Source organism: Manis pentadactyla, chromosome 14, assembly GCF_030020395.1.
Source record: "Manis pentadactyla isolate mManPen7 chromosome 14, mManPen7.hap1, whole genome shotgun sequence".
In the NCBI taxonomy this organism is placed as follows: domain Eukaryota; kingdom Metazoa; phylum Chordata; class Mammalia; order Pholidota; family Manidae; genus Manis; species Manis pentadactyla.
In genome coordinates, this window is record NC_080032.1 from 65,352,097 (window position 1) to 65,378,880 (window position 26,784).

The 26,784-nt window shown below is 40.3% G+C and overlaps 1 protein-coding gene across 1 annotated transcript in view; it reads right to left on the minus strand.

Annotated features, from left to right (window-relative positions):
- CLEC4A (C-type lectin domain family 4 member A) overlaps nt 1-20,946 on the minus strand; it is a 36,556-nt gene extending 15,610 nt beyond the window's left edge. Inside the window, exons 1-3 of the mRNA XM_036909938.2 lie at nt 20,140-20,946; nt 18,770-18,886; nt 15,432-15,533 (exon numbers count right to left, since the gene is read on the minus strand). Coding sequence (XP_036765833.2) covers nt 15,432-15,533; nt 18,770-18,886; nt 20,140-20,221 — 301 coding nt within the window. The 5' untranslated portion in view covers nt 20,222-20,946. The remainder of the gene's footprint in view (nt 1-15,431; nt 15,534-18,769; nt 18,887-20,139) is intronic.
- Between the last annotated feature and the right edge of the window lie 5,838 nt (nt 20,947-26,784).

Here is a 26,784-nt window from a genome sequence, read left to right on the forward strand (position 1 = left end):
CTTCCTAAGAAACCCACTCGTATACGAGTTTCCGCAGACCCCCAAGGATCACCGGGGACGCCCTTTGTCCCCTTGCCGTCTGCTCCCAGTCCGAGCGTCTCCGTTCGTCTTCCCCTGTTTGTCTCCTTCTCTGTCCTTTACCACGGGAGCCTCCTCATCCCTCCCTGGAAGTTCACCTCTTGAATGCCTGCTCAGGTATCTAGCCACCCTCTCCCTGACACCTGATATAAAACCAAAACTTCTCCGTAAATACTGCTCCCAAGATCGGCCGACATACCCCCTAGACAATAACAACCAATGGCCCGCAGGGGGAACTCTTGATCCTAACATCACTCGCGATCTCTTTAACTACTGCCAGCGCCTGAAAAACTGGAAGGAGATTCCCTATACCGAGGCTTTCCACCTCCTCCTCCCGCCCTCCCCCCAAGTTCTCCTAGCCTGCAAGCCGTCTCCCCCGCAGAAGCCTCCCATTCACTCCCTTCCCCCTCCTCTCCTACAACAGCCCCTCCCCCTTCCTCCACCACCATCTCCTCCCCCACCTCACCCCCCTGCAGATCAAGCCTGAGCCTTTCAGCTCCCCTCTAAGTTCCAACAGCCTCCTCTGTCTTTGCCCCCATCACCTGTTTCTCCCCCCCAGACTGAGCCAGAACCCTTCAGTCCCCCTCACACTCAGTCCCGAGGGCCTCCCAAGATTATCGCCCCCCCTCCGAGAAGTAGCAAGATCCGAAGGCATCGTGCGCGTTCACGTCCATTTCTCCTTAAGAGATTTAGCCCAACTTCAGAAACGCCTAAGTTCCTTTTCCACTGATCCCACAACATATATCAAAGAGTTTCAATAGACCCTCCAGTCATACAGCCTCACACATCATGACATTTTCATGCTCCTGGCCAATACCCTCCTTCCTGAAGAGCACAGACGAGTTTGAGACTTTGCCCAAACGCACGCCACCTAAACCCACAGGACTGACCCCACCTATCCCCCTGGCCCCACCACTGTCCCCAAACAAGACCCACACTGAGATTATAACACCACTGTGAGTCTCCGCTCTCAAGATATCTTCGCCTGCTGCTTAATAGCAAGTCTGAAAAAAAACAGCTCATAAATAATCAATTTTCAAAAGCTCCCTCCAAGTTCTTACACAGACTCACTCAAGCCCTATTACACTATACCAGCCTGGACCCAGAAACGCCTGATGGGAGACATGTCCTTATGACATACTTCCTGGCTCAAAGCTACCCCGACATTAAAGCTAAACTCAAAAAGTTAGAACAGGGCCCCACTACCCCACAGACTGAGATCTTAACAGTGGCCTTTAAAGTCTTCCATAACCGGGAGGAGGAGAAGGAATGCCATAAATGAAAGGCTGATCAGGCCAATTTCCAAATGTTAGCCCAGCTGATAAAACCACAACCTGGGCGCTCTTCTACAAACAAGCCCCCCACAGGAGCTTGTTTCAAGTGCATACAAGAAGGACATTGGTCAAGGGCATGCCCCTACCCCAGATCTCCTACCACCCCATGCCCCAGATGCCACAAAAAGGGCCACTGGAGGTCTGATTGCCCAGCCACCCGAAGGGGAGGCTGGACGAACAACCCCCATCCTAAGCCCGCCGTAGTGGGGCTGGCAGAAGAAGATTGACGGGGCCTGGGAGCTTCTCGCCTGACCATTTCCATCACCAAACAAGAGCCCAGGGTTACTTCAGTAATAGACGGTCGCCCCATCTCCTTCCTCCTAGATACAGGAGCCACCTTCTCAGTCTTGCGGGAATACCAGGGCCCTACCACACCTGCCATTACTCCTATAGTCAGGGTAGGAAGTAAACAGATTTTCCCATTAAACCCCCCTCCTTTTATGCACAATCCAAGACAATCCCATACCTTTCTCCCACTCCTTCCTGGTTATGCCCCAGTGTCCCCATCCCCTTACTAAGACGGGACATCCTTTCTCTCCTCCATGTTTCCATAACTATATCCACTCCCACAGCCCCCAGTACTCCCTTTCTGATGGCCCTCATAGCCGATGACACCCCTCTACCCAATGAAAGCTCCAGTTCTGCCCTCATACACCCTGTAAATCCCAGAGTTTGGAACATTACAAGCCTCTCTGTAGCTCTACGTCCTCCTGCCTCCATCAAATTACGTGACCCCTCTCAGTATATCTGTCAGGCCCAATACCCCCTAACCACTTCAGCCCTCATAGGCCTCCAACCCATCGTCCAAGATCTCTTAAACAAAAATTACCTTAGACCCACTCACTCCCCATTTAATACCCCCATATTAGCTGTTAAAAAAACCAACGGATCTTTCTGCCTCGTCCAAGACCTTCGCCTCATCAACATGGCCGTTGTCCCTATCCATCCCTTAGTCCCAAATCCATACACCCTTTTATCGCTGCCCTGCCTTAGCCTCCCGAGACCCCTCCTCCCAAGATTTTTTTGCCTTCACCTGGACGGACCCATACACAAGACATTCTGAACAACTCACTTGGACAGTTTTGCCACAAGTCTTCCGAGTCCACCTTATTACAATACGTGGACGATCTTCTACTCTGCAGTCCCTCATGGGAACAGTCTCAACTTGACACTGCCTCCCTACTTAACCTTCTAGCTTCCAGAAGTTACCGAGTATCCCCTGTCAAAGCTCAAATCTTTTCCCCTTCTGTCACTTACCTCCGATTTCTTCTATCTCAACAAAGTCCATTACCTTAGACAGAAAACAGCTCCTCTCTGACCTGCCTGTTCCCAAAACCAAGACAGAAATCCTTTCCTTTCTAGGCCTGGCTGGGTATTTTAGAGTGTAGATGCCTAACTTCTCCCTATTGGCAAGACCCCTATATGACCTCAGCAAGGGCCCCCCTGAAGAACCATTATCCTTCTCACCCCGACACTCCTTCATTAAGCTCTGTCGAGCCCTTGTGGAAGCCCCAGCTCTCCATCTTCCTGATTTGTCGAAGCCCTTCTCATTATACATTCATGAGAAGTCCAGTCAAGCTCTAAGAGTCCTAGGCCAATATTATAGCCCATCCTTTGCCCCAGTAGCTTATCTTTCCAAGCAATTAGACCCCACAGTTCAGGGATGAGCCCCCTGCCTACGGGCATTAGCCACTGGACAGCTCTTGCAGAAGGAAGCTCATAAACTGACATTCGGGGCACCCCTTACCATTCTGTCCCCACATCACCTAAAAGATCTCTTAACCTTCAAAGTTTACAGACTTTCCCTCCCTCCAGACTCCTGACCTTACTGTCCTCTTTCCTCCAAAATCCCTTTCACCCCCATTGCCATCCATACCCGAATCATTACTTTTTCCTCCTTTACCGCTCTCTTGCTTTTTCTCCTCATTCGATTCAAAGTCAGACAGACTTACACACAGCATCAAACAAAAGTTACTGCCCTCATTGCCACATCAGACTGCCCTCTGAAAAGCTGCTCTGGGCCTTTATACCTCCACTGTCCTCCCTCCACTGAAGTGTTCACTAGCAGCTACCTTTATTCTCCCTACCTCTGCTTCCTCTATGACCAAAGACAAGCCTATTGCAGGCGATGACCAGACACCTACGGCGGATGTCCCTACTGGTCTTGCACCATTCACTACATGAGTAACTCCCAGTACCCACAGTATTACTCCTCCAACCATTTCATGAAATACCCCAATGGCTCATTCTCCTTATCAATCCCAGATCCCTGGGACTCTTGATAGGTCGCCGGGGTCACAGCCTCAGTTTACTATGAGGAGTCCTCGACCCCCCACAGTACCCTTCATATCTCTCCAGAGTATGTTCCCTCTCACTCCCAGATCTCTCAAGTTGCATCAGATATCGGACATTCCGAAAAAGTCATTATCCAAACTCTTGATGGCACTTCTTCATCTTCTTATTCCTCCTACTCTTAGTTACAGCTTATTCAAGACACCACCATCTTTCTCAACCACACCCTCAACACCGCCAATTGTTTCTTGTGCGCATCACTACAGCGCCCATTGTTGGCCGCCGTGCCTCTTAATATTTCCAACTACTCCTTCCATGCAAAAGGACAACCCCTCCACCCCCTAGCAGACATACCCCTATGGAAACCAGAATATGCAGATAATCTCACCATCCACCACTGTGTAAGCCCAGCTCCACCCCCCTCCAGCGCACTTCACTGCCTCTCTATCTACACCCCTACCTCCGGTTCTAAGACTTTCACTCAACCGGGACACTTCTTTTAGTGCAATGGCAGTCTTTTCAACTCACTGCCTCCCAACTCCGATATACGCTGCATTCTCGTCACCCTAATCCCACAGTTTACACTTTACAACATGGCAGAATTCCTTGAACTCCAACCTCCCTTGCCCTCGCGCACAAAAAGGGCTGCTTTCCTTCCCATCATGGACGGTATCTCTTTGACCACCTCAGTCATTGGTGCAGGGTTTTCGAGAAGAGCCTTGAGTCACTCTCTATGGGCAATTAGAAATCTCAACGACAAACTTGAAAGAGCCCTGACATCCACTGCTGATTCCCTGGCCTCTCTCCAAAGACAGGTCACTTTGCTAGTTAAAGTCACCCTTCAAAACCGGTGGGCCTTAGATCTGCTTACAGCCAAAAAGGGCGGCACCTGCGTCTTTCTTCGAGAAGAGTGCTGCTATTACATCAACGAATCCGGCATTGTAGAAACTGACATTACCAAACTCACCGACCTTGCCTCCAGCCTCCACTCTGCTTCCAATTCCAACCCATTCTCTTCAATACTAACAAACCCCTTCCTCACCTGGCTGTGGCCCATTGCAGGCCCTATAATAATCATTCTCCTCGCCTGTCTCTTCTTACCCTGTATAATAAAGTTCATCAAATCCCAAGTTGGTAAAATCTCTAATCAAACTTTCAACCAGCTTTTACTCAGGAACTACCAGCTTTTAGCCACAGAAGATCCCTCACCCTCACGTGACCTCCTCACCACACGCTGAGATGGACCCCTCTCTCCGCTGGAAACTGTTCCTAGAAACAATGGCCGCAGACGCGTGGCTTCTGGCACCCGTATCCTCTTGGCACCATTAGAATCAACAAGTCCTCGACCTATAGTTACAGGGAACCTTCATTGATTTCCAACCTGAAGAAGTCCACATCTACTCGTCCTTACTGTGGGGAGTCCTATCAACCCTTTCCCCCCAATCCTCAAGCCCTCACTCCCTTCTCCGCCCCCGTTCAGCAGGAAGCAGTCAGAAAGAAAGCAACGTCCACAACCCCATAGAGGAGAAAGGGGGGAATGAAGGGCCCCCACCAGTAAGATGGCGAACTTCCGGCTTCTCTTCCGGGTCCTCAGTTCCCGACGGCGCCACCTAAAGACCTATCACCTCTCTCCCCCCTCCCACTCCCAGCACCTAGCCAATAGCCACCAGCCCCGTAGAAGTAACACCACAATCACCCCATGCCCCTTCCTATATAACCCAGCACCTTTCCCCAATAAAGTGGATTTCTCCGGTGAATTGCTGCTGTGTGTCGCTCCTTTCCTTTCAGTCTTAGCAATGAATTTTGGAAGCACATGTCTGTTTCACAGGTTCACAGCTAGAGAGGAATTTGGCTCCAAATGAATCATACTTCAAGTCTCATCCATACCTGACTTAGATTACATTGAAATGAGACTTTGGACTTGGAACTGATACTAGAATGGGTTAATAATTTGGGGGCTGTTGGGACAGGTTGAATGTATTTTGCATGCAGGAAGGATATGAATTTGATGGGGGTGGTGGTTAGAGGATAGAATGTTATGGACTGAATTATGTTCCCCCAAAATTCATATGGTGGTTTCATCCTAACCCCTAATGTGAATGTATTTGTAGCCTTTAAGGAGGTAATTAGGATTAAATGAGGTCATAAGTGTGAGGCACTAATCCAATAGAACTGATGTCCTATAAGAGACATAAGAGATCTATTTCTCTCTCTCTCTCTCCATGAGCACATAGGAAAGGTCATGTGAGGATGCTGTGAGAAGCTGGCCATTTGAAAGCCAGAGAGAAATGCTTTAACAGAAACCAATCCTGCTGGCACCTTGGTCTTAGACTCTCAGTCTCCAGAACTGTGAAAAAATAAATGTCTTGTTGTTTAAGCCACCAGTTCATGAGTTTGTTATGGCAGCCCAAGCAGACTAATACAATATTCCACCCCAAAGGACAGGGAACATATCTCTAATCCTTAATTGCGGACTGCACATAGCAACTTCCCTGAAAAGACTATAATACTGGTGGTGGTGACTGGCCAGACACAGGGGTGGGGAGTGGGCAACAAGAACTACAGTGAGAAATCTGACAAACACAACAACTTCAGCCAGGTGATCAAAGTCAACGTCAATAGTTAAAAATCATGTTGACATACAAACCAACTTCTCAGACCACAAAGGTATAAAACTAGAAATAAATTGTACAAAGAAAACAAAAAGACTCACAAACACACGGAGGCCTAACAACATGCTCCTAAATAATCAATGGATCAATGACCAAATTAAAATAGAGATCAAACAATATATGGAAACAAATGACATCATCAGCACAAAGCTCCAAGTTCTGTGGGATACAGAGAAGGCAGTTCTAAGAAGAAAGTATACAACAATGCAGGCCTATTTAAAGAAGGAAGAACAATCCCAAATGAATAAAGTCACAATTATTGAAACTGGAAAAAGAAGAACAAATGAAGCCCAAAGACAGCAGAAGGAGGGACATAATAAAGATCAGAGAAGAAATAAATAAAATTGAGAAGAATAGAACAATAGAAAACATCAATAAAACCAAGAGCTGGTTCTTTGAGAAAATAAACAAAATAGATAAGCCCTGAGCCAGACTTATTAAAAGAAAAAGAGAATCTACACACAACAGAATCAGAAAAAAGAAAGGAAAAAACATGACAGACCCCACAGAAATACAAGGAATTATTAGAGAATACTATGAAAATCTATATGCTAACAAGCTGGAAAACCTAGAAGAAATGAAAAACTTCCTAGAAAAATACAACCTTCCAAAACTGACCAAGGAAGAAACACAAAATCTAAACCAACCAATTACCAGCAACAAAATTGAAGCGGTAATCAAAAAATTACCCAAGAACAAAACCGCCAGGCCAGACAGATTCAACTTTTAATTTTACCAGACATATAGAGAAGACATAATACCCATTCTCCTTAAAGTTTTCCAAAATATAGAAGTGGAGGGAATACTTCAAAACTCATTCTATGAAGTCAACACTACTCTAATACCAAAACCAGGCAAAGACCCCACCATAAAAGAAAATTACAGACCAATATCCCTGATGAACATACATACAAAAATACTCAACAAAATATTAGGAAAGCGAATTCAAAAATACATCAAAAGGATCATACACCATGATCAAGTGGGATTGATTTCAAGGATGTAAGGATGGTACAACATTCGAAAATCCATCAACATCATCCACCACATCAACAAAAAGAAGGACAAAAACCACATGATCATCTCCATAGATGCTGAAAAAGCATTTGACAAAGTTCAACATCCATTCATGATAAAAACTCTCAGCAAAATGGGAGTAGAGGGCAAGTACCTCAACATAATAAAGGCCATCTATGATAAACCCACAGCCAACATTATATTGAACAGCGAGAAGCTGAAAGCATTTCCTCTGAGATCGGGAACTAGACAGGGATGCCCACTCTCCCCACTGTTATTTAACATAGTACTGGAGGTCCTAGCCATGGCAACCACACAAAACAAAAACATACAAGGAATCCAGATTGGTAAAGAAGAAGTTAAACTGTCACTATTTGCAGATGACATGATACTGTACATAAAAAACCCTAAAGACTCCACCCCAAAACTACTAGGACTGATATCGGAATACAGCAAAGTTGCAGGATACAAAATCAACACACAGAAATCTGTGGCTTTCCTATGCACTAACAATGAACCAACAGAAAGAGAAATCAGGAAAACAACTCCATTCACAATTGCATCAAAGAAAATAAAATACCTAGGAATAAACCTAACCAAAGAAGTGAAAGACTTATACTCTGAAAACTACAAGTCACTCTTAAGAGAAATTAAAGGGGACACTAACAGATGGAAACGCATCCCATGCTCGTGGCTAGGAAGAATTAATATCGTCAAAATGGCCATCCTGCCCAAAGCAATAGACAGATTCGATGCAATCCCTATGAAACTACCAGCAACATTCTTCAATGAACGGGAACAAATAATTCAAAAATTCATATGGAAACACAAAAGACCCCTAATAGCCAAAGCAATCCTGAGAAAGAAGAATAAAGTAGGGGGGATCTCACTCCCCAACTTCAAGCTCTACTATAAAGCCATAGTAATCAAGACAATTTGGTACTGGCACAAGAACAGAGCCACAGACCAATGGAACAGACTAGAGAATCCAGACATTAACCCAGACATATATGGTCAATTAATATTTGATAAAGGAGCCATGGACATACAATGGCGAAATGACAGTCTCTTCAACAGATGGTGCTGGCAAAACTGGACAGCTACATGTAGGAGAATGAAACTGGACCATTGTCTAACCCCATATACAAAAGTAAACTCAAAATGGATCAAAGACCTGAATGTAAGCCATGAAACCATTAAACTCTTGGAAGAAAACATAGGCAAAAACCTCTTAGACATAAACATGAGTGACCTCTTCTTGATCATATCTCCCCGGGCAAGGAAAACAACAGCAAAAATGAACAAGTGAGACTATATTAAGCTGAAAAGCTTCTGTACAGCAAAAGACACCATCAATAGAACAAAAAGGAACCCTACAGTATGGGAGAATATATTTGAAAATGACACATCCGATAAAGGCTTGATGTCCAGAATATATAAAGAGCTCACACGCCTCAACAAACAAAAATCAAATAACGCAATTAAAAAATGGGCAGAGGAACTGAACAGACAGTTCTCCAAAACAGAAATACAGATGGCCAACAGACACATGAAAAGATGCTCCACATTGCTAATTATCAGAGAAATGCAAATTAAAACTACAATGAGGTATCACCTCACACCAGTAAGGATGGTTGCCATCCAAAAGACAGAGAACAACAAATATTGGGGAGGCTGTGGAGAAAGGGGAACCCTCCTACACTGCTGGTGGGAATGTAAATTAGTTCAACCATTGTGGAAAGCAGTATGGAGGTACATCAAAATGCTCAAAACAGACTTACCATTTGACCCAGGAATTGCACTCCTAGGAATTTACCCTAAGAATGCAGCAATCAAGTATGAGAAAGACCAATGCACCCCTATGTTTATCGCAGCACTATTTACAATAGCCAAGAAATGGAAGCAACCTAAATGTCCATCGATAGATGAATGGATAAAGAAGATGTGGTACATATACACAATGGAATACTACTCAGCCATAAGAAAAGGGCAAATCCTACCATTTGCAGCAACATGGATGGAGCTGGAGGGTATTATGCTCAGGAAACAAGCCAAGCAGAGAAAGAGAAATACCAAATGCTTTCACTCATCTGTTGAATATAAGAACAAAGGAAAAACTGAAGGAACAAAACAGCAGCAGAGTCACAGAACTCAAGAATGGACTAACAGGTACCAAAGGGAAAGGGACTGGGGAGGATGGGTGGGTAGGGAGGGATAAGGGGGGGAGAAGGAGGGGGGTATTAAGATTAGCATGCATGGGGGGGTGGGAGAAAGAGGAGGGCTGTACAACACAGAGAAGACAAGTAGTGATTCTACAACATTTGCTATGCTGATGGACAGTGACTGTAAAGGGGTTTATAGGGGGGACCTGGTATAGGGGAGAGCCTACTAAACATAATATTCGTCATGTAAGTATAGATTAATGATACCAAAAAAAAAAAAAAGGCAGTTCCTGTGTGGAGACCTCCAATGAGTCCTACACAAGGGTATAAAGGGCATATAAAAGTGTAGGCAAAGGGTCTGTTTGTGTTTATACAGAGGATCAAAGCCTAATTTGGCTACCCCGAAAATGAACTAAGATACGATATGAAAAAGAACTTCCAACATCAGCACTCTCTGGAAGACTCATGCCAGAAGATGATCATCAAAAAACCCCAACAATGATCCATGCACTGCTACAGCTGTAGATGAACTCAGCCCACCAGTTCCTGGACTTGCCATGGGAATGAAGAAGGAGATATCTAAACTGGCCTGTGCATACAGTAAAATAACAAATTTGACTGGATCTATACTGTTGGAACTCAACCAAGAATTAGGAGAAGTGCAAATTGTAGCACTCCAAAATCTTACAACTACAGACTATTTACTGTTAAAAGAACATATGGGATGTGAACAGTCCCCAGGAATGGGTTGTTTTAATTTGATTTCCCTCAGACTGTTCAAGCTCAGTTGGACAATATCCACCATATCATAGATAAGTTTTCACAAATGCCTAAGGTGCCTAACTGGTTTTCTTGGTTTCACTGGAGATGGCTGGTAATTACAGGTATGCTTTGGTTATGTAACTATACTCCTATTATGTTAATGTGTGTGCACAATTTAATTAGTAGTTTAAAACCTATACATGCTGAAGTTACTCTACAAGAAGATATGTCAAAGAAATAATCAATCTTCCCATGTTTTCTTCTACCTGCTACTTCTGTAGCTTTTCTTCTTCCTTTCTAATTACAACCCTTAAATAGAATTCATGCCTCATATCAAATTTACCGAGTATCATAATTCTTCCAAGTGGTAAAGATACCTCAAGACAAATGCTGGGCATAAATCTGCAAAGAAGTAAAAAGCTAACCTTTTCAAACAATAAGGCTTCTCTCTCACTTACCAACTTTACATTTCCCTGTATGGCCCCGGAAGATGACTGGTTAGCCAGAGACGGGTAAGATTCCTCAAGGGAGGAACAACCGAAGACAGGCACAGTCGCAGGGGGACTATCAGGTGAGAAATTGGGGATCAACAGAGGTGAGGCTTAGAACCTCACCCCCCCCTGTTCTGAGAGAAATCTTCTGCATCCGTGGATGTCTTATTGCCCTGGTCTAGCTTGGATTGACACATAGTCTACAGGCACACACCTGATCATCTACATTTGCTCTCTTACAACACTAAACTATGTTTTCTACCTTTATCTTGTATCTACCTACCACTTCGGCATTTTATTAAAAATAATAATAATAAAGAGAGAAATGTTGTATCCACATATAAATCAAGTATAAAAATCAAATGAGTATTCATATTTGAACTGTTTATAGTTCATAATGCATGAGCAAAACCGAAAGTTTCTGTGATGACTGCCCTTGTACTGTTCACCATGTAAGTTATTCACTATGTAAGAATTTGTTCTCCATGTACGAACTTGTTTGTTATGCCTCAGAAGATTGGAGACTGACGGAAATTAGGCTTGGGGTGGATTAATGATTGTGCATTGAGCATTGACTCCCCTATACAGAATTTTATTGTTGTTAACAACCATTTGATCAATAAATATGAGAGATGCCCTCACAAAAAAAAAAAAAAAAAAGTACACACTTCCAAATGTAAAATAAATAAGTAACCAGGATGTAATATATAGCATAAGGAATATAGTCAAAATATTGTAACAACTTGATATGGTGATAGCTGGTACCTAGAATTATCATGTATATAAATGTTGAATCACTGTGTTGTACACCTGAAACTAATGTAATGTAATACTGTGTGTCAACTACCATTCAATAAAAAATGATTATCTACAAAAAAAAACAAAAAAAAAAACTCATTCTATGAAGCCAACATTACTCTAACACCAAAACCAGGCAAAGACCCCACCATAAAAGAAAATTACAGACCAATATCCCTGATGAACATACATACAAAAATACTCAACAAAATATTAGGAAAGCGAATTCAAAAATACATCAAAAGGATCATACACCATGATCAAGTGGGATTGATCTCAGGGATGCAAGGATGGTACATCATTCGAAAATCCATCAACATCATCCACCACATCAACAAAAAGAAGAACAAAAACCACGTGATCATCTCCATAGATGCTGAAAAAGCATTTGACAAAATTCAACATCCATTCATGATAAAAACTCTCAACAAAATGAGTATAGAGGGCAAGTACCTCAACATAATAAAGGCCATCTATGACAAACCCACAGCCAACATCATACTTAACAGCGAGAAGCTGAAAGCTTTTCCTCTTAAGATCGGGAACTAGACAGGGATGCCCACTCTCCCCACTGTTATTTAACATAGTACTGGAGGTCCTAGCCATGGCAATCAGACAAAACAAAGAAATACAAGGCATCCACATTGGTAAAGAAGAAGTCAAACTGTCACTATTTGCAGATGACATGATATTGTACATAAAAAACCCTAAAGACTTCACTCCAAAACTACTAGAACAAATATCTGAATTCAGCAAAGTTACAGAATACAAAATTAACACACAGAAATCTGTGGCTTTCCTATACACTAACAATGAACTAGCATAAAAAGAAATCAGGAAAACAATCCCATTCACAATAGCATCAAAAAGAATAAAATACCTAGGAATAAACCTAACCAAGGAGGTGAAAGGCCTATACCCTGAAAACTACAAGACACTCTTAAGAGAAATTAAAGAGGACACTAACAAATGGAAACTCATCCCATGCTCTTGGCTAGGGAGAATTAATATTGTCAAAATGGCCATCCTGCCTAAAGCAATCTACAGATTCAATGCAATCCCTATTAAAATACCAACAGCATTCTTCAACGAACTGGAACAAATAGTTCTAAAATTCATATGGAACCACAAAAGCCCCCAAATAGCCAAAGCAATCCTGAGAAGGAAGAATAAAGCAGGGGGATCTCGCTTTCCAACTTCAAGCTCTACTACAAAGCCACAGTAATCAAGATAGTTTGGTACTGGCACAAGAACAGAGCCACAGACCAGTGGAACAGAATAGAGACTCCAGACATTAACCCAAACATATATGGTCAATTAATATATGATAAAGGAGCCATGGACATACAATGGGGAAATGACAGCCTCCTGAACAGCTGGTGTTGGCAAAACTGGACAGCTACATGTAAGAGAATGAAACTGGATCACTGTGTACCCCATACACAAAAGTAAATTCAAAATGGATTAAAGACCTGAATGTAAGTCATGAAACCATAAAACTCTTAGAAATAAAATAAGTAAAAATCTCTTGGACATAAACATGAGCAACTTCTTCATGAACATATCTCCCCAGGCAAGAAAAACAAAAGCAAAAATGAACAAGTGGGACTATATCAAGCTGAAAAGCTTCTGTACAGCAAAGGACACCACCAATAGAACAAAAAGACATCCTACAGTATAGGAGAATATATTCATAAATGACAGATCCGATAAAGGGTTGACATCCAAAATATATAAAGAACTTACCCACCTCAACAAACAAAAAGCATATAATCCAATTAAAAAATTGGCACAGGATCTGAACAGACACTTCTCCAAAGAAAAAATTCAGATGGCCAACAGACACATGAAAAGATGCTCCACATCACTTGTCATCAGAGAAATGCAAATTAAAACCACAATGAGATATCACCTCACACCATTAAGGATGGCTGCCATCCAAAAGACAAACAACAACAAATGTTGGCGAGGTTGTGGAGAAAGGGGAACCCTCCTACACTGCCGGTGGGAATGTAAACTAGTTCAACCATTGTGGAAAGCAGTATGGAGGTTCCTCAAAAAACTCAAAATAGAAATACCATTTGACCCCGGAATTTCACTCCTAGGAATTTACCCTAAGAATGCAGCAGGTCAGTTTGAAAAAGACATATGTACCGCTATGTTTATCGCAGCACTATTTACAATAGCCAAGAAATGGAAGCAACCTAAGTGTCCATCAGTAGATGAATGGATAAAGAAGATGTGGTACATATACACAATGGAATATTACTCAGCCATAAGAAGAAAACAAATCCTACCATTTGCAACAACATGGATGGAACTAGAGGGCATTATGCTCAGTGAAATAGGCCAGGCGGAGAAAGACAAGTACCAAATGATTTCATTCATATGTGGAGTATAAGAACAAAGAAAAAAACTGAACGCGCAAAACAGCAGCCAACTACAGAACCCAAGAATGGACTAACAGTTACCAAAGGGAAAGGGACTGGGGAGGATGGGAGGGAAGGAGGGGAAGAGAGAGGGCATTACGATTAGCATGTATAATGTGAGGGGAGGGCACGGGGAGGGCTGTGCAACACAGAGAAGACAAGTAGTGATTCTACAGCATCTTACTACGCTGATGGACAATGACTGTAACGGGGTATGTGGGGGGGACTTGGTGATGGGGGGAGTGTAGTAAACATAATGTTCCTCATGTAATTGTAGATTAATGATACCAAAAAAAACATTAAAAAAATAAAGAAACAATAGGGGAAACTGAAAAAAATAGTCATGTTGACAGTGCCTATCTTGGATGTGATGAAAATGGCACTTTATGCCTGTGATCTTCTTCTTAAATTAAACACCAATAAGCCCAGTCTAATCATTAAAAAACATCAGAGAAATTCCAATACAGGGACATCCTACAATATACCTGGTCAATAACCCTCAAAACTGTCAAAGTCATCAAAAACAAGGAGCATCTGAGAAACTGCCACAGCCAAGAGGAGGCAAAAGAGATATGAAAATTAAGGGTAATGCAGTATCCTAGGTAGGATCCTAGAATAGAAAAACAACATTAGATAAAACTTAGATTAAAAACTAAAGAAAATTGAATGAACTATGAATTTTTAATTAGTGATAGGATATCAATATTGGTTCATTAGTTGTAATAGATATATCAAACTAATGCAAAATGTTAATAATTGAGGAAATTGTATGCACAGGGGAGGGGAATGATATAGGAACTCTGTGTTACCTGCTCAATTTTGCAGTAAAAACAGAACTGTTCTTTAAAAAATAGTCTGTTTTTTAAAAAATAGTCTGTTTTTTACATTAAATAACTCACATCTATATTAAAATCATCTTCATACCATCATCATCATTTTTATTAAATAAAACTAAAACTTTTTTTCTTCCAACGTCATCAACCCTAATCTCCAAAGGTAAACCTGTAAGAATATTTTGTGTATTCTCCCAGAAATGTTTTATGCCCATACAGTATGTTTTCTAAAACACAAATGACTAGATCTCTCTTGAGAAAGTGAGTTTTACCTGATAACGTGACAAAAAAAGCAACTGTGCACAGAAAGTTCAGAAGAAATGAAAGCTAAAGAAATCCAAGAACAGTATCACCTTTTCCACAATTAAGGCTCTATTTCTTTAAACAGGCAAGTTAAAGACATGCATGAAAGAATTTTAGGTCTCAAATATTTGTAAACTTTAAGCTTAAAATGACCAAGAGACTCAACTTCTTAGAATGATCAACCTGTGAGTTTTACTGGAAATATTTATTTGGGTACACAGTATAGTCAACAACTGAATTAGAGGTACACCATTTTTTACCTTCAATGGTCAAATTTTCTTGTACACATTCCAATGCTGTGTGAGTGAGTTCTTTTAAGGTCTTTTTTTCTTTGAGGAGCTCAGAATATTTCTGGAAAAAAACTGAAAAAGACAATAAGACCATTCATTGTTCTGGTAGCATTATGACTTTGCTCTTGTTACTTTTGTGCATTCTTTATAGGAACAAAATTTATAAATATCAAATACGAGTAGATAAAACCTGACTGTGAAGATTTCCCACCACCCCACATTCAATGTAACCCTAATTCTACTGGTTTTTGAAACCACAGATTTCTCCAGGAATTGCTGAAAAGATCAGTAATTGAAAGAGGATGGGACAGTTCCATTATACTGTATCTGAAGGGACTTGTCCATATTTTTCTTCAATACTAAATGTATGATGCATGCAAAGGCTAAGACTTGGACGAGGGGGAATGGAGAGAAAGCATCCTTCTAAGAATTACACAGCATGGATCTTTGGGGGAGAATTTTAGCTAATTCTGAGAAGTTCTGAACTACTTGTAAAGTGGGGAATAAAAAAAAAAAAAAAAAGACCTGACATTGCTGAGGAGGGAAGGGCATCTCTAAATCATCTTTCCTTTGCTCTATCCATCCCCACTGGCTCTTATTCTTCAGCACACTAACATGCCCAAGACTCTCCCACCTCAAAATTAACTTACATCCGCCTTTAGAAGTGAATTTTCTTTTTCTTTCCTCCTTACCTCCTATTTGCTCTTTGACTCACCACGTGCTGGCTTCTGCTTCCACCACTCCACTAAAACCACCCTCGCAATGAGTTAGTAATATCCTAGGGCCACTTCCTAGTTTTTTTCCCTTTTGATTTCCTGCAATACTTGACCCCCAGTTCTCTTTCCCCTTAACTCTCAGACACTACTCTTTCCTGGTTTTGCCTCACTTTTTTGCCTTTACTTCTTATACTCCTTTACAAGCTCCTCTTTCTCCATCCATCTTTTTAAAAATGTAACATTCCCCAGTGTTCCATACTAATCCTTCCTTTTCACACTAAATCCCCTCCCTGAGTGATATCAAGTGTCTCCATGGCTTCAACTGCTACCTATATGTAAATGACTTCCAAAGCTCAGGCCTTGCTCCTGAATTCAGACAAATATGCCTCCTGCTAGGCATGTCCAGTTGAGTTTCCCAGTCACATAAAACTAAACATGCCCAAAACTTAAATCACCATCTTCCATCCCAAACCTGATGCTCCTCCTACATTAGCTACATTTTTGGATGAACTTCATGATTTCTGAGTTCACCAACTCAAAATATTATAGCCACAGTTTACTTCTCTCAGCCAAGGTCTAATATTCATCAAACCTCTACCTTCTTGATTCTCTACCTTCTCATTATCACCCATAATGACCCCTTCTTTTCTTTCAGTAGCCTTAGATCAGGTTCTTACTATTTCTCAATTGGACATTGAATTGGCTTTCTAACAGCTCTCTTTGCTTCTAATTTTGTCCTCATATATCCAATTTACACACCTCTGCCAAAGCATATTTTTATAAGTCAAATTACTTGCCTGTTTACAATTCTTCAGTGGCCATCCAAGACTGTGACACATTGCAAAAATGGCCACAATTTTCTGCTCTGTAAACCCTGTTGCAATATGACTTCTCAGCTTTTCCAGTCAGCCCCTTGAATCTGGACTTCCTTTGGCCAATAGAATGTGCAGGAACAACCCTGGTTAGTTCCAAGCAAAGCTTCAAGAGGCTTTGCTCACTTCTGCTTTCACTCTTAGGATCCCATAGGTCACCATCTGAATAAGCTCAGGCTAACCTAATGAATTACCAAAGAAATAGCCAAATTGCCCATGTCATTCCAGCTGACATCCTCTTCCTCAAAAGCTCAGTTGCCAGTGGCAGGCACCTGACTGCATATGCATGCATGATTTCAGCCAGGGCAGAAGGTACCTCCCAACTGAGCCCAGTCCAAACTGCCAAACCACAGATTCAGGAGATAAAAAGTCATCTTAATCCAGTAAATTTTAGATGAGTTTATTAAGCAGCAGAAGACAATCCATACTCTTTAGAATTACACAACCAACACTCTTTATCATCTGAGCCCTGCTTACTTCTCCCACCAACAACTTCATTTCTCACAGTTTACTTAGTGCTATATGTTCCAGTCATTTACACTTACACTTCCCAAATTCTTTTATGCTGTCTCACATCTCCATGTCATTCTTGGTATAGCTATAGACATCATCTCCTTCAGGAAGCCTATCTCAACCTCCTGTGCTTATTTGCACTACACTTGCCGTATAATATTATAACCACTAGGTCATCTGTTTGGTTACCATCATTCTCGGAACTTCCTGAGACATAGGGCTATGGCTCTGTCTGGACTCTGGCACCATGCCTGACATAAAGTAAATGGACACCATTGCTTACTGAATGGCCAAATGAATGAACAAACTAGCTACCTAAATATAAACTATGTTTGACCCCTGAACAGCATGGGTTTGAGCTACACTTGGTCCACCTATGCATGGATTTTTTTTCGATAAATATATTGGAAAATGGTTTGGAGATTTGTAAAAACATTTACTTTTCCCTAGCTTTATTTATTTTAAGAATACAGTACATAATACATACAACATAAAAAATATGTGTAAATAACTGTTTATGATATTAGTAAAGCTTCTGGTCAACAGTAGGCTATTAGAAGTTAAGTTTTTAGGGGGTCAAAACTTACACATCAATATTTAACTGCACTGGGGGTGGGGGGGTCAGCGTCCTTAACGCTGGCTTTGTTCGAGGGTTAACTGTAGTTCTTATACCTTTTAAAACTGTTAAATTCTTAAAAGCAAAGATGTGCAGAAATTCACCTATTTGCAAAATTGGCTTTTAAATCTCACACAGTCTTGGGCAGGATAGAAAAAACTAAGGTAAAAATTCAATGGGGAACTCTTTCTGGAATATTTCTTCCCATCTCCTTCTCGTTCATCTTCTCATCCCAAAATATTTGTCTGTGCATCCCAAAGGCCTAAGGAAACACTACTAAGGAAAAACACATTTGTCTTCATTTAAACAACTGTCTAGTGCAGAAATGGTGCCATATAGATTTCATTCACAACACAAACACATGCACACACATACTCTCCAATTTCTCTAAAGAGTATATTCCATTATTTTTATAGAAAAGTAACTAAATTCAAATAATAAAATTCCCAATGGATTCCCACTCACTATGTCTCCCCCCAGAGACGACTTCTCCAGATTTCTGAATAAACCCATTGCTAAATGTCAGTTTCTAATGGAGGTCATCTCTTCACATAAAGCACACATTCCTAATAGATTCAGTTGGATACTTACTGATAAAAGCAATAAAAAATGAGATTGCCAATAGCAGCTGAAGTATCAGCAATGAGGCAAGAAGCAGCGTAAGAAAACTGGGATAACTTTTGTGAAGGTTGGTGTTCTCTTTGGGAGCTGAAGGAGAAATAAAATTAGTTTAATTATAAAAATTCTGACTTTCCTCTTTCTTCTCTTCCTCTTCTCTCTTTTCTTGGATGACACATTATTACCAACAATATATTTGAATAATATGAAAATAGGAAAGAAAGAATAATGTTCCCTATAGAAACTTTGGAAAACGCATAAAAACACAGACTTCTACCATTGGGGATAGCTTAATATCTTGGTATATATCCTCTAGCAATTTTTAAAGTGTGTATACATTCATTCACATTTTCCCACATGATTGATATAACATATATATTGGTTTCTGACCTACTCTTTTCTTTTACACTATATCATGAACATTTTTCATACTACCATAGCTTCTTCTTTAATATATTCTATTGTGGTTGCATATTATTTCATTGTATGTTTAAATAATCTAGATTGCTTCCAACTTTAACTATTTCAAAAATGCAATAGCAAATAAATCTTTATAAGCATTCTTCATCATATCCTTAAAATAAGGTCAGACATTTTTAGTCACCATTTCATGAGAATTATTTTCTCAAGTGTCCATCAATGGATGAGTGGATAAAGAAAATCTGTTATTTATACACAAAAGAATATTATTCAGCCAGTAAAAAAAAGGAAATCTTGCCATTTGTGACAACATGGATGGACCCTTGAGGGCATTATGCTAAATGAAATAAGTCAGAAAGAGAAAGATAGACACTGTATGACCTCACTTATATGTGGAACCCAAAAAAAAACCCAAAACTGAACTCATATGAGATTGGTGGTTACCAGAAGCAGGGCTGAACAGCTGGTAAAATGAATGAAGGTAGTCAAAAGATATGAATTTCCGATTATTAAAATAAACAAGTCCTGAGGCTGTAATGTGCAGCATGGTAACTATAGTTAATACTACTACAGATTTTAATAATATTATGAACTATGAAATGTTATTGCATATTTGAAAGTTGCTAAGAGAGTAAATCTTAACAAGTCCTCACTCAGCCTCAGAAAGCACAGGCATACAACATCTGAGTATAATTAGCATTCTTGTAGTTTAGTACTGTAGTGGCTTTCTCACACCTCAGTTTATTATTCTACAACTGTACAATCACTTACTGCTCATCCTCAACAACTCAGTCTTCTGAGAATCCTGTTTCCCCACTGTGGACGGTCAGGAGAATCAGCTATTAGCATTACCTATGCTTTGTTTGTAGTATTTTCTCTTAATTCTTCAGCTTTTTCTCTGACCACCAGAAAATGTTTCTTACCTGCAGGAGGCTTTGATTTGGTGCCTGAGGGCTTGGATTCTTTCTTGAAACTCACTTCAGCATAAGTGATCTCTGAAGTCATACTGAGAAGAGATCTTCTGCTCTCTTCAAAAAATCCTTTTCATCTCTTCCTTAAAGCATCTTAAAATGAAACCCAAACATGTAGTAACTGGTTTTACTTCCTATCACACAACTAGATGAGAATAGACGCCCTGGATGGGCAAATAACCCTTACAGGAATCTCGGAGAAAACTAAAAACCTCAGATTTTTACTTGGTCCACTCCCCCAGACCAGCGCAGTGAGGATAACAGCCTTTAAACATACGCCTGCAAATATAAGTAGGAACTCAAAGGGTAGGCAAAGAAAAAGGAAGTGAAGGAAAAGAGGAACAACTAAGCAATTAGAATTTTTTCCTGAGAACTGTCATTAGCAAGAATGAAATTTAAATATCTGTTTGCATCTCCATGTAAATGCCCAACCTGGGTACACACTCATTCATGCTGCATCCTCCTCATCACTTGAGGCTGCTCAGGCAACTTTTGGGGACCACATTCTAAGAGGATCATTGACAAACTCACATGTCAACCTCCGCATTTTCATGAGTCAGCATCTTTTAATGTCATAGGGAGTCAAAGTTTAGATCATCTGCCTTCAGAAGCTGCTCCCCAGTGCTCCCTGTTATTCCATGTTATTTTTGACCAACTCCATCACGTACCTCCATTCATCTGCCTACAGTCACCACCAGCAACACCAGAAATCCGTTCTTTCTACTGGATGTTAGAGAAGTAGGCCACCCTTCTCTATCCCTTGAATCTTCATGCCACCACAACAAAAGGCTATACAGGCATGTGTGACTATTTTTTTTTGGTATCATTAATGTACAATTACATGAGCAACATTATGGTTACTAGACTCCCCCTATTATCTAGTTCCCACCACAGACCCCATTACCGTCACTATCAGCGTAGTAAGATGCTATAGAGTCACTACTTGCATATGACAATCTTTTAGTAAGTTAGGATAATTAAATGGACTCACAAATTAGGAGATAAACTAAGTGTTAAATATGACTTTTTCCAAAGGCCATTGGAAACACTCCAAAAACTAAATCTTTCATGTGGAGTCTTTCCACATACTCCAAGCTCACACCCTAGATTCAACTACCCACCAAACGATGCTCCTTCCCACCTAAGTCCTCCCACTCCTGCATGACACGCATTTACCTCTACATTTATTTCTATATCCAAATATATTGCAAGCCATGAGTTCACAGTAACTCCTCTAATTCCACCCCAATACCAAGGATTCATCCTAGTTTTCTCCCTTCCACGTGTGATAGTAAGGAAGCCGCTTCCACTGATTTTTTATTATTTTGTTCTTATTAATCAACAATTACATGAAGAGCATTATGTTTACTAGGCTCTCCCCTTCACCAAGTCCCCCCCACAAGCCCCACTACAGTCACTGTCCATCAGTGTAGTAAGATGCTGTAAAATCACTACTTGTCTTCTCTGTGTTGCACAGCCCTCCCCTTTCCCCCATCCCCCACATTATACATGCTAATCATAATACCCCCTGTCTTCTTCTCCACCCTTATCCCTCCCTACCCTCCCATTCTCCCCAGTCTCTTTCCCTTTGGTAACTGTTAGTCCATTCTTGGATTCTGTGATTCTTCTGCTGTTTTGTTCCTTCAGTTTTTCTTTGTTCTTATACTCCACATTGAGTGAAATCATTTGGTATTTGTCTTTCTCCGCCTGGCTTATTTCACTGAGCATAATACCCTCTAGCTCCATCCATGTTGTTGCAAATGGTAGGATTTGTTTTCTTCTTATGGCTGAATAATATTCCATTGTGTATATGTACCACATCTTCTTTATCCATTCATCTACTGATGAACACTTAGGTTGCTTCCATTTCTTGACTATTGTAAATAGTGCTGTGATAAACATAGGGGTGCATCTGTCTTTTTCAAACTGGGCTGCTGCATTCTTAGGGTAAATATATTTTGAGCATTTTGAGGAACCTCCATACTGCTTTCCAAAATGGTTGAACTAATTTACATTCCCACCAGCAGTGTAGGAGGGTTCCCCTTTCTCCACAACCTTGCCAACATTTGTTGTTGTTTGTCTTTCGGATGGTAGCCATCCTCACTAGTGTGAGGTGATATCTCATTGTGGTTTTAATTTGCATTTCTCTGATAACTATCGATTTGGAGCATCTTTTCAAGTGTCTGTTGTCCATCTGAATTTCTTTTTTGGAGAAGTGTCGGTTCAGCTCCCCTGCCCATTTTTTAATTGGATTATTTGCTTTTTGTTTGTTGAGGTGCATGAGCTCTTTATATATTTTGGATGTCAAGCCTTTATCGGATCTGTCATTTATGAATATATTCTCCCATACTGTAGGATACCTTTTTGATCTATTGATGGTGTCCTTTGTTGTACAGAAGCTTTACAGCTTGATGTAGTCCCACTTGTTCAACTTTGCTTTTGTTTTCCTTGCCCGGGGAGATATGTTCTTGAAGAAGTCGCTAATGTTTATGTGCAAGAGATTTTTGCCTATGTTTTTTTTTAATTTTTAATTTAATTTTATTTTGTTATCATTAATCTACAATTACATGAAGAACATTATGTATACTAGGCTCTCCCCTACCCCAAGTTGCCCCCACAAACCCCATTACAGTCACTGTCCATCAGCATAGTAAGATGTTGTAGAATCACTACTTGTCTTTCCTGGGTTGTAAAGCCCTCCCCTTTCCTCCAACCCCCACATTATACATGCTAATCATAATACCCTCTTTCTTCTTCCCCACCCTTATCCCTCCCTACCCTCCCATTCTCCCCAGTCTCTTTCCCTTTGGTAACTGTTAGTCCATTCTTGGGTTCTGTGATTCTGCTTCTGTTTTGTTCCTTCGGTTTTTCTTTTGTTCTTATACTCCACAGATGAGTGAAATCATTTGGTACTTGTCTTTCTCCACTTGGCTTATTTCACTGAGCATAATATCCTCTAGCTCCATCCATGTTGCTGCAAATGGTAGGATTTGTTTTCTTCTTATGGCTGAATAATATTCCATTGTGTATATGTACCACATCTTCTTTATCCATTCATCTACTGATGGACACTTAGGTTGCTTCCATTTCTTGGCTATTGTAAATAGTGCTGCGATGAACATAGGGGTGCATCTGTCTTTTTCAAACTGGAGTGCTGCATTCTTAGGGTAAATTCCTAGAAGTGGAATTCCTGGGTCAAATGGTATTTCTATTTTGAGCATTTTGAGGAACCTCCATATTGCTTTCCACAATGGTTGAACTAATTTACATTCCCACCAGCAGTGTAGGAGGGCTCCCCTTTCCCCACAACCTTCGCCAACATTTGTTGTTGTTTGTCTTTTGGATGGTAGCCATCCTTACTGGTGTGAGGTGATATCTCATTGTGGTTTTAATTTGCATTTCTCTGATAACTAGTGATGTGGAGCATCTTTTCATGTGTCTGTTGGCCATCTGAATTTCTTCGTTAGAGAACTGTCTGTTCAGCAACTTTGCCCATTTTTTAATTGGATTATTTGCTTTTTGCTTGTTGAGGTGCATGAGCTTTTTATATATTTTGGATGTCAAGCCTTTATCGGATCTGTCATTTACAAATATATTCTCCCATACTGTAGGGTACCTTTTTGTTCTATTTATGGTGTCCTTTGCTGTACAGAAGCTTTTCAGGTTGATATAGTCCCACTTGTTCATTTTTGCTTTTGTTTTCCTTGCCCGGGGAGATATATTCATGAAGAAGTCACTCATGTTTATGTCCAAGAGATTTTTGCCTATGTTTTTTTCTAAGAGTTTTATGGTTTCATGACTTACATTCAGGTCATTGATCCATTTCGAATTTACTTTTGTGTATGGTGTTAGGCAATGATCCAGTTTCATTCTCTTACATGTAGCTGTCCAGTTTTGCCAGCACCATCTGTTGAAGAGACTGTCATTTCCCCATTGTATTCATGGCACCTTTATCATATATTAATTGACCATATATGTTTGGGTTAATGTCTGGAGTCTCTAATCTGTTCTACTGGTCTGTGGCTCTGTTCTTGTGCCAGTACCAAATTGTCTTGATTACTATAGCTTTGTAGTAGAGCTTGAAGTTGGGGAGTGAGATCCCCCCCCCCACTTTCTCTTTCCTTCTCAGGATTGCTTTGGCTATTTGGGGTCTTTGGTGTTTCCATATGATTTTTTGAACTATTTTTTCCAGTTCATTGAAGAATGCTGTTGGTCATTTGATAGGGATTGCATCAAATCTGTATATTGCTTTGGGCAGGATGGTCATTTTGATGATATTAATTCTCCCTAGCCAAGAGCATGGGATGAGTTTCCATTTGTTAGTGGCCTCTTTAATTTCTCTTAGGAGTGTCTTATAGTTTTCAGGGTATAGGTCTTTCACTTCCTAGGTTAGGTTTATTCCTAGGTATGTTATTCTTTTTGATGCTATTGTGAATGGAATTGTTTTCCTGATTTCTCTTTCTATTAGTTCATTGTTAGTGTATAGGAAAGTCACAGATTTCTGTGTGTTAATTTTGTATCCTGCAACTTTGCTGTATTCCAGTATCAGTTCTAGTAGTTTTGGAGTGGAGTCTTTAGGGTTTTTTATGTACAATATCATTTCATCTCCAAATACTGAAAGCTTAGCTTCTTCTTTACCAATCTGGATTCCTTGTATTTCTTTGTTTTGTCTAATTGCTGTGGCTAGGACTTCCAGTACTATGTTAAATAACAGTGGGGAGGGTGAGCATCCCTGTCTTGTTCCAGATCTCAGAGGAAAAGCTTTCAGCTTCTCACTGTTCAGTATGATGTTAGCTGTGGGTTTATCATATATAGCCTTTATTATGTTGAGGTACTTGCTCTCTATACCCATTTTGTTGAGAGTTTTTATCATGAATGGATGTTGAATTTTGTAGAATGCTTTTTCAGCATCTATGGGGATGATCATATGGCTTTTGTCCTTTTTGTTTATGTGATGGATGATGTTGATGGATTTTCAAATGTTGTACCATCCTTGCATCCCTGGGATGAATCCCACTTGGTCATGGTGTATGATCCTTTTGATATATTTTTTAATTCAGTTTGCTAATATTTTATTGAGTATTTTTTCGTCTACATTCATCAGGGTTATTGGTCTGTAATTTTCTTTTTTTGGTGGGGCATTTCCCTGGTTTTGCTATTAGGGCGATGTTGGTTTCATAGAATGAGTTCGGGAGTATTCCCTCCTCTTCTATTTTTTTGAAAACTTTAAGGAGAATGGACATTATGTCTTCTCTATATGTCTGATAAAATTCTGAGGTAAATCCATCTGGCCCGGGGGTTTTGTTCTTGGGTATTTTTTCATTACCGCTCCAATTTCTTGGCTTGTAATTGGTTTGTTTAACTTTTGTGTTTCTTCCTTGGTCAGTCTTGGAGGGTCGTATTTTTCTAGGAATTTGTCCATTTATTCTAGGTTTTCCAGCTTGTTAGCATATAGGTTTTCATAGTAGTCTTTAATAATTCTTTGTATTTCTGTGGAGTCTGTGATGATTTTTCCATTCTCGTTTCTGATTCTGTTGATGTGTGTTGATTCTCTTTTTCTCTTATAAGTTTGACTAGAGGCTTATCTATTTTGTTTATTTTCTCAACGAACCAGCTCTTGGTTTCACTGATTTTTTTCTATTGATTCATTCTTCTCAATTTTGTTTATTTCTTCTCTGATCTTTATTATGTCCCTCCTTCTGCTGACTTTAGGCCTCATTTGTTTTTCTTTTTCCAATTTCAATAATTGTGATGTTAGACTACTCATTTGGGATTGTTCTTCCTTCTTTAAGTATGCCTGGATTGCTATATACTTTTCTCTTAAGACTGCTTTCACTGCTTCCCACAGAAGTTGGGGCTTTGTGTTGTTGTTGTCATTTGTTTCCATATATTCCTTGATCTCTATTTTAATTTGGTCGTTGATCCACTGATTATTTAGGAGCATCTTATTAAGCCTCCATGTGTTTGTGAGCCTTTTTGATTTCTTTGTACAATTTATTTCTAGTTTTATACCTTTGTGGTCTGAAAGGTTGGTTGATAGAATTTCAATCTTTTGGAATTTACTGAGGCTCTTTTTGTGGCCTAGTATGTGGTCTAATCTGGAGAATGTTCCATGTGCACTTGAGAAGAATGTGCATCCTGTTGCTTTTGGATGTAGAGTTCTATAGATGTCTACTAGGTCCATCTGTTCTAGTGTGTTGTTCAGTGTCTCCATGTACTTACTTACTTTCTGTCTGGTGGATCTGTCCTTTGGAGTGAATGATGTGTTGAAGTCTCCTAAAATGAATGCATTTCAGTCAATTTCCTCCTTTAGTTCTGTTAGTATTTGTTTCACATATGTTGGTGCTCCTGTGTTGGGTGCATATATATTTATAATGGTTATATCCTCTTGTTGGACTGAGCCCTTTATCATTATGTAATGTCCTTCTTTATCTCTTGTTACTTTCTTTGTTTTGAAGTCTATTTTGTCTGATACTAGTACTGCAACACCTGTTTTTTTCTCCCTGTTGTTTGCATGAAATATCTTTTTCCATCCCTTGACTTTTAGTCCGTGCATGTCTTTGGGTTTGAGGTGAGTTTCTTGTAAGCAGCATACAG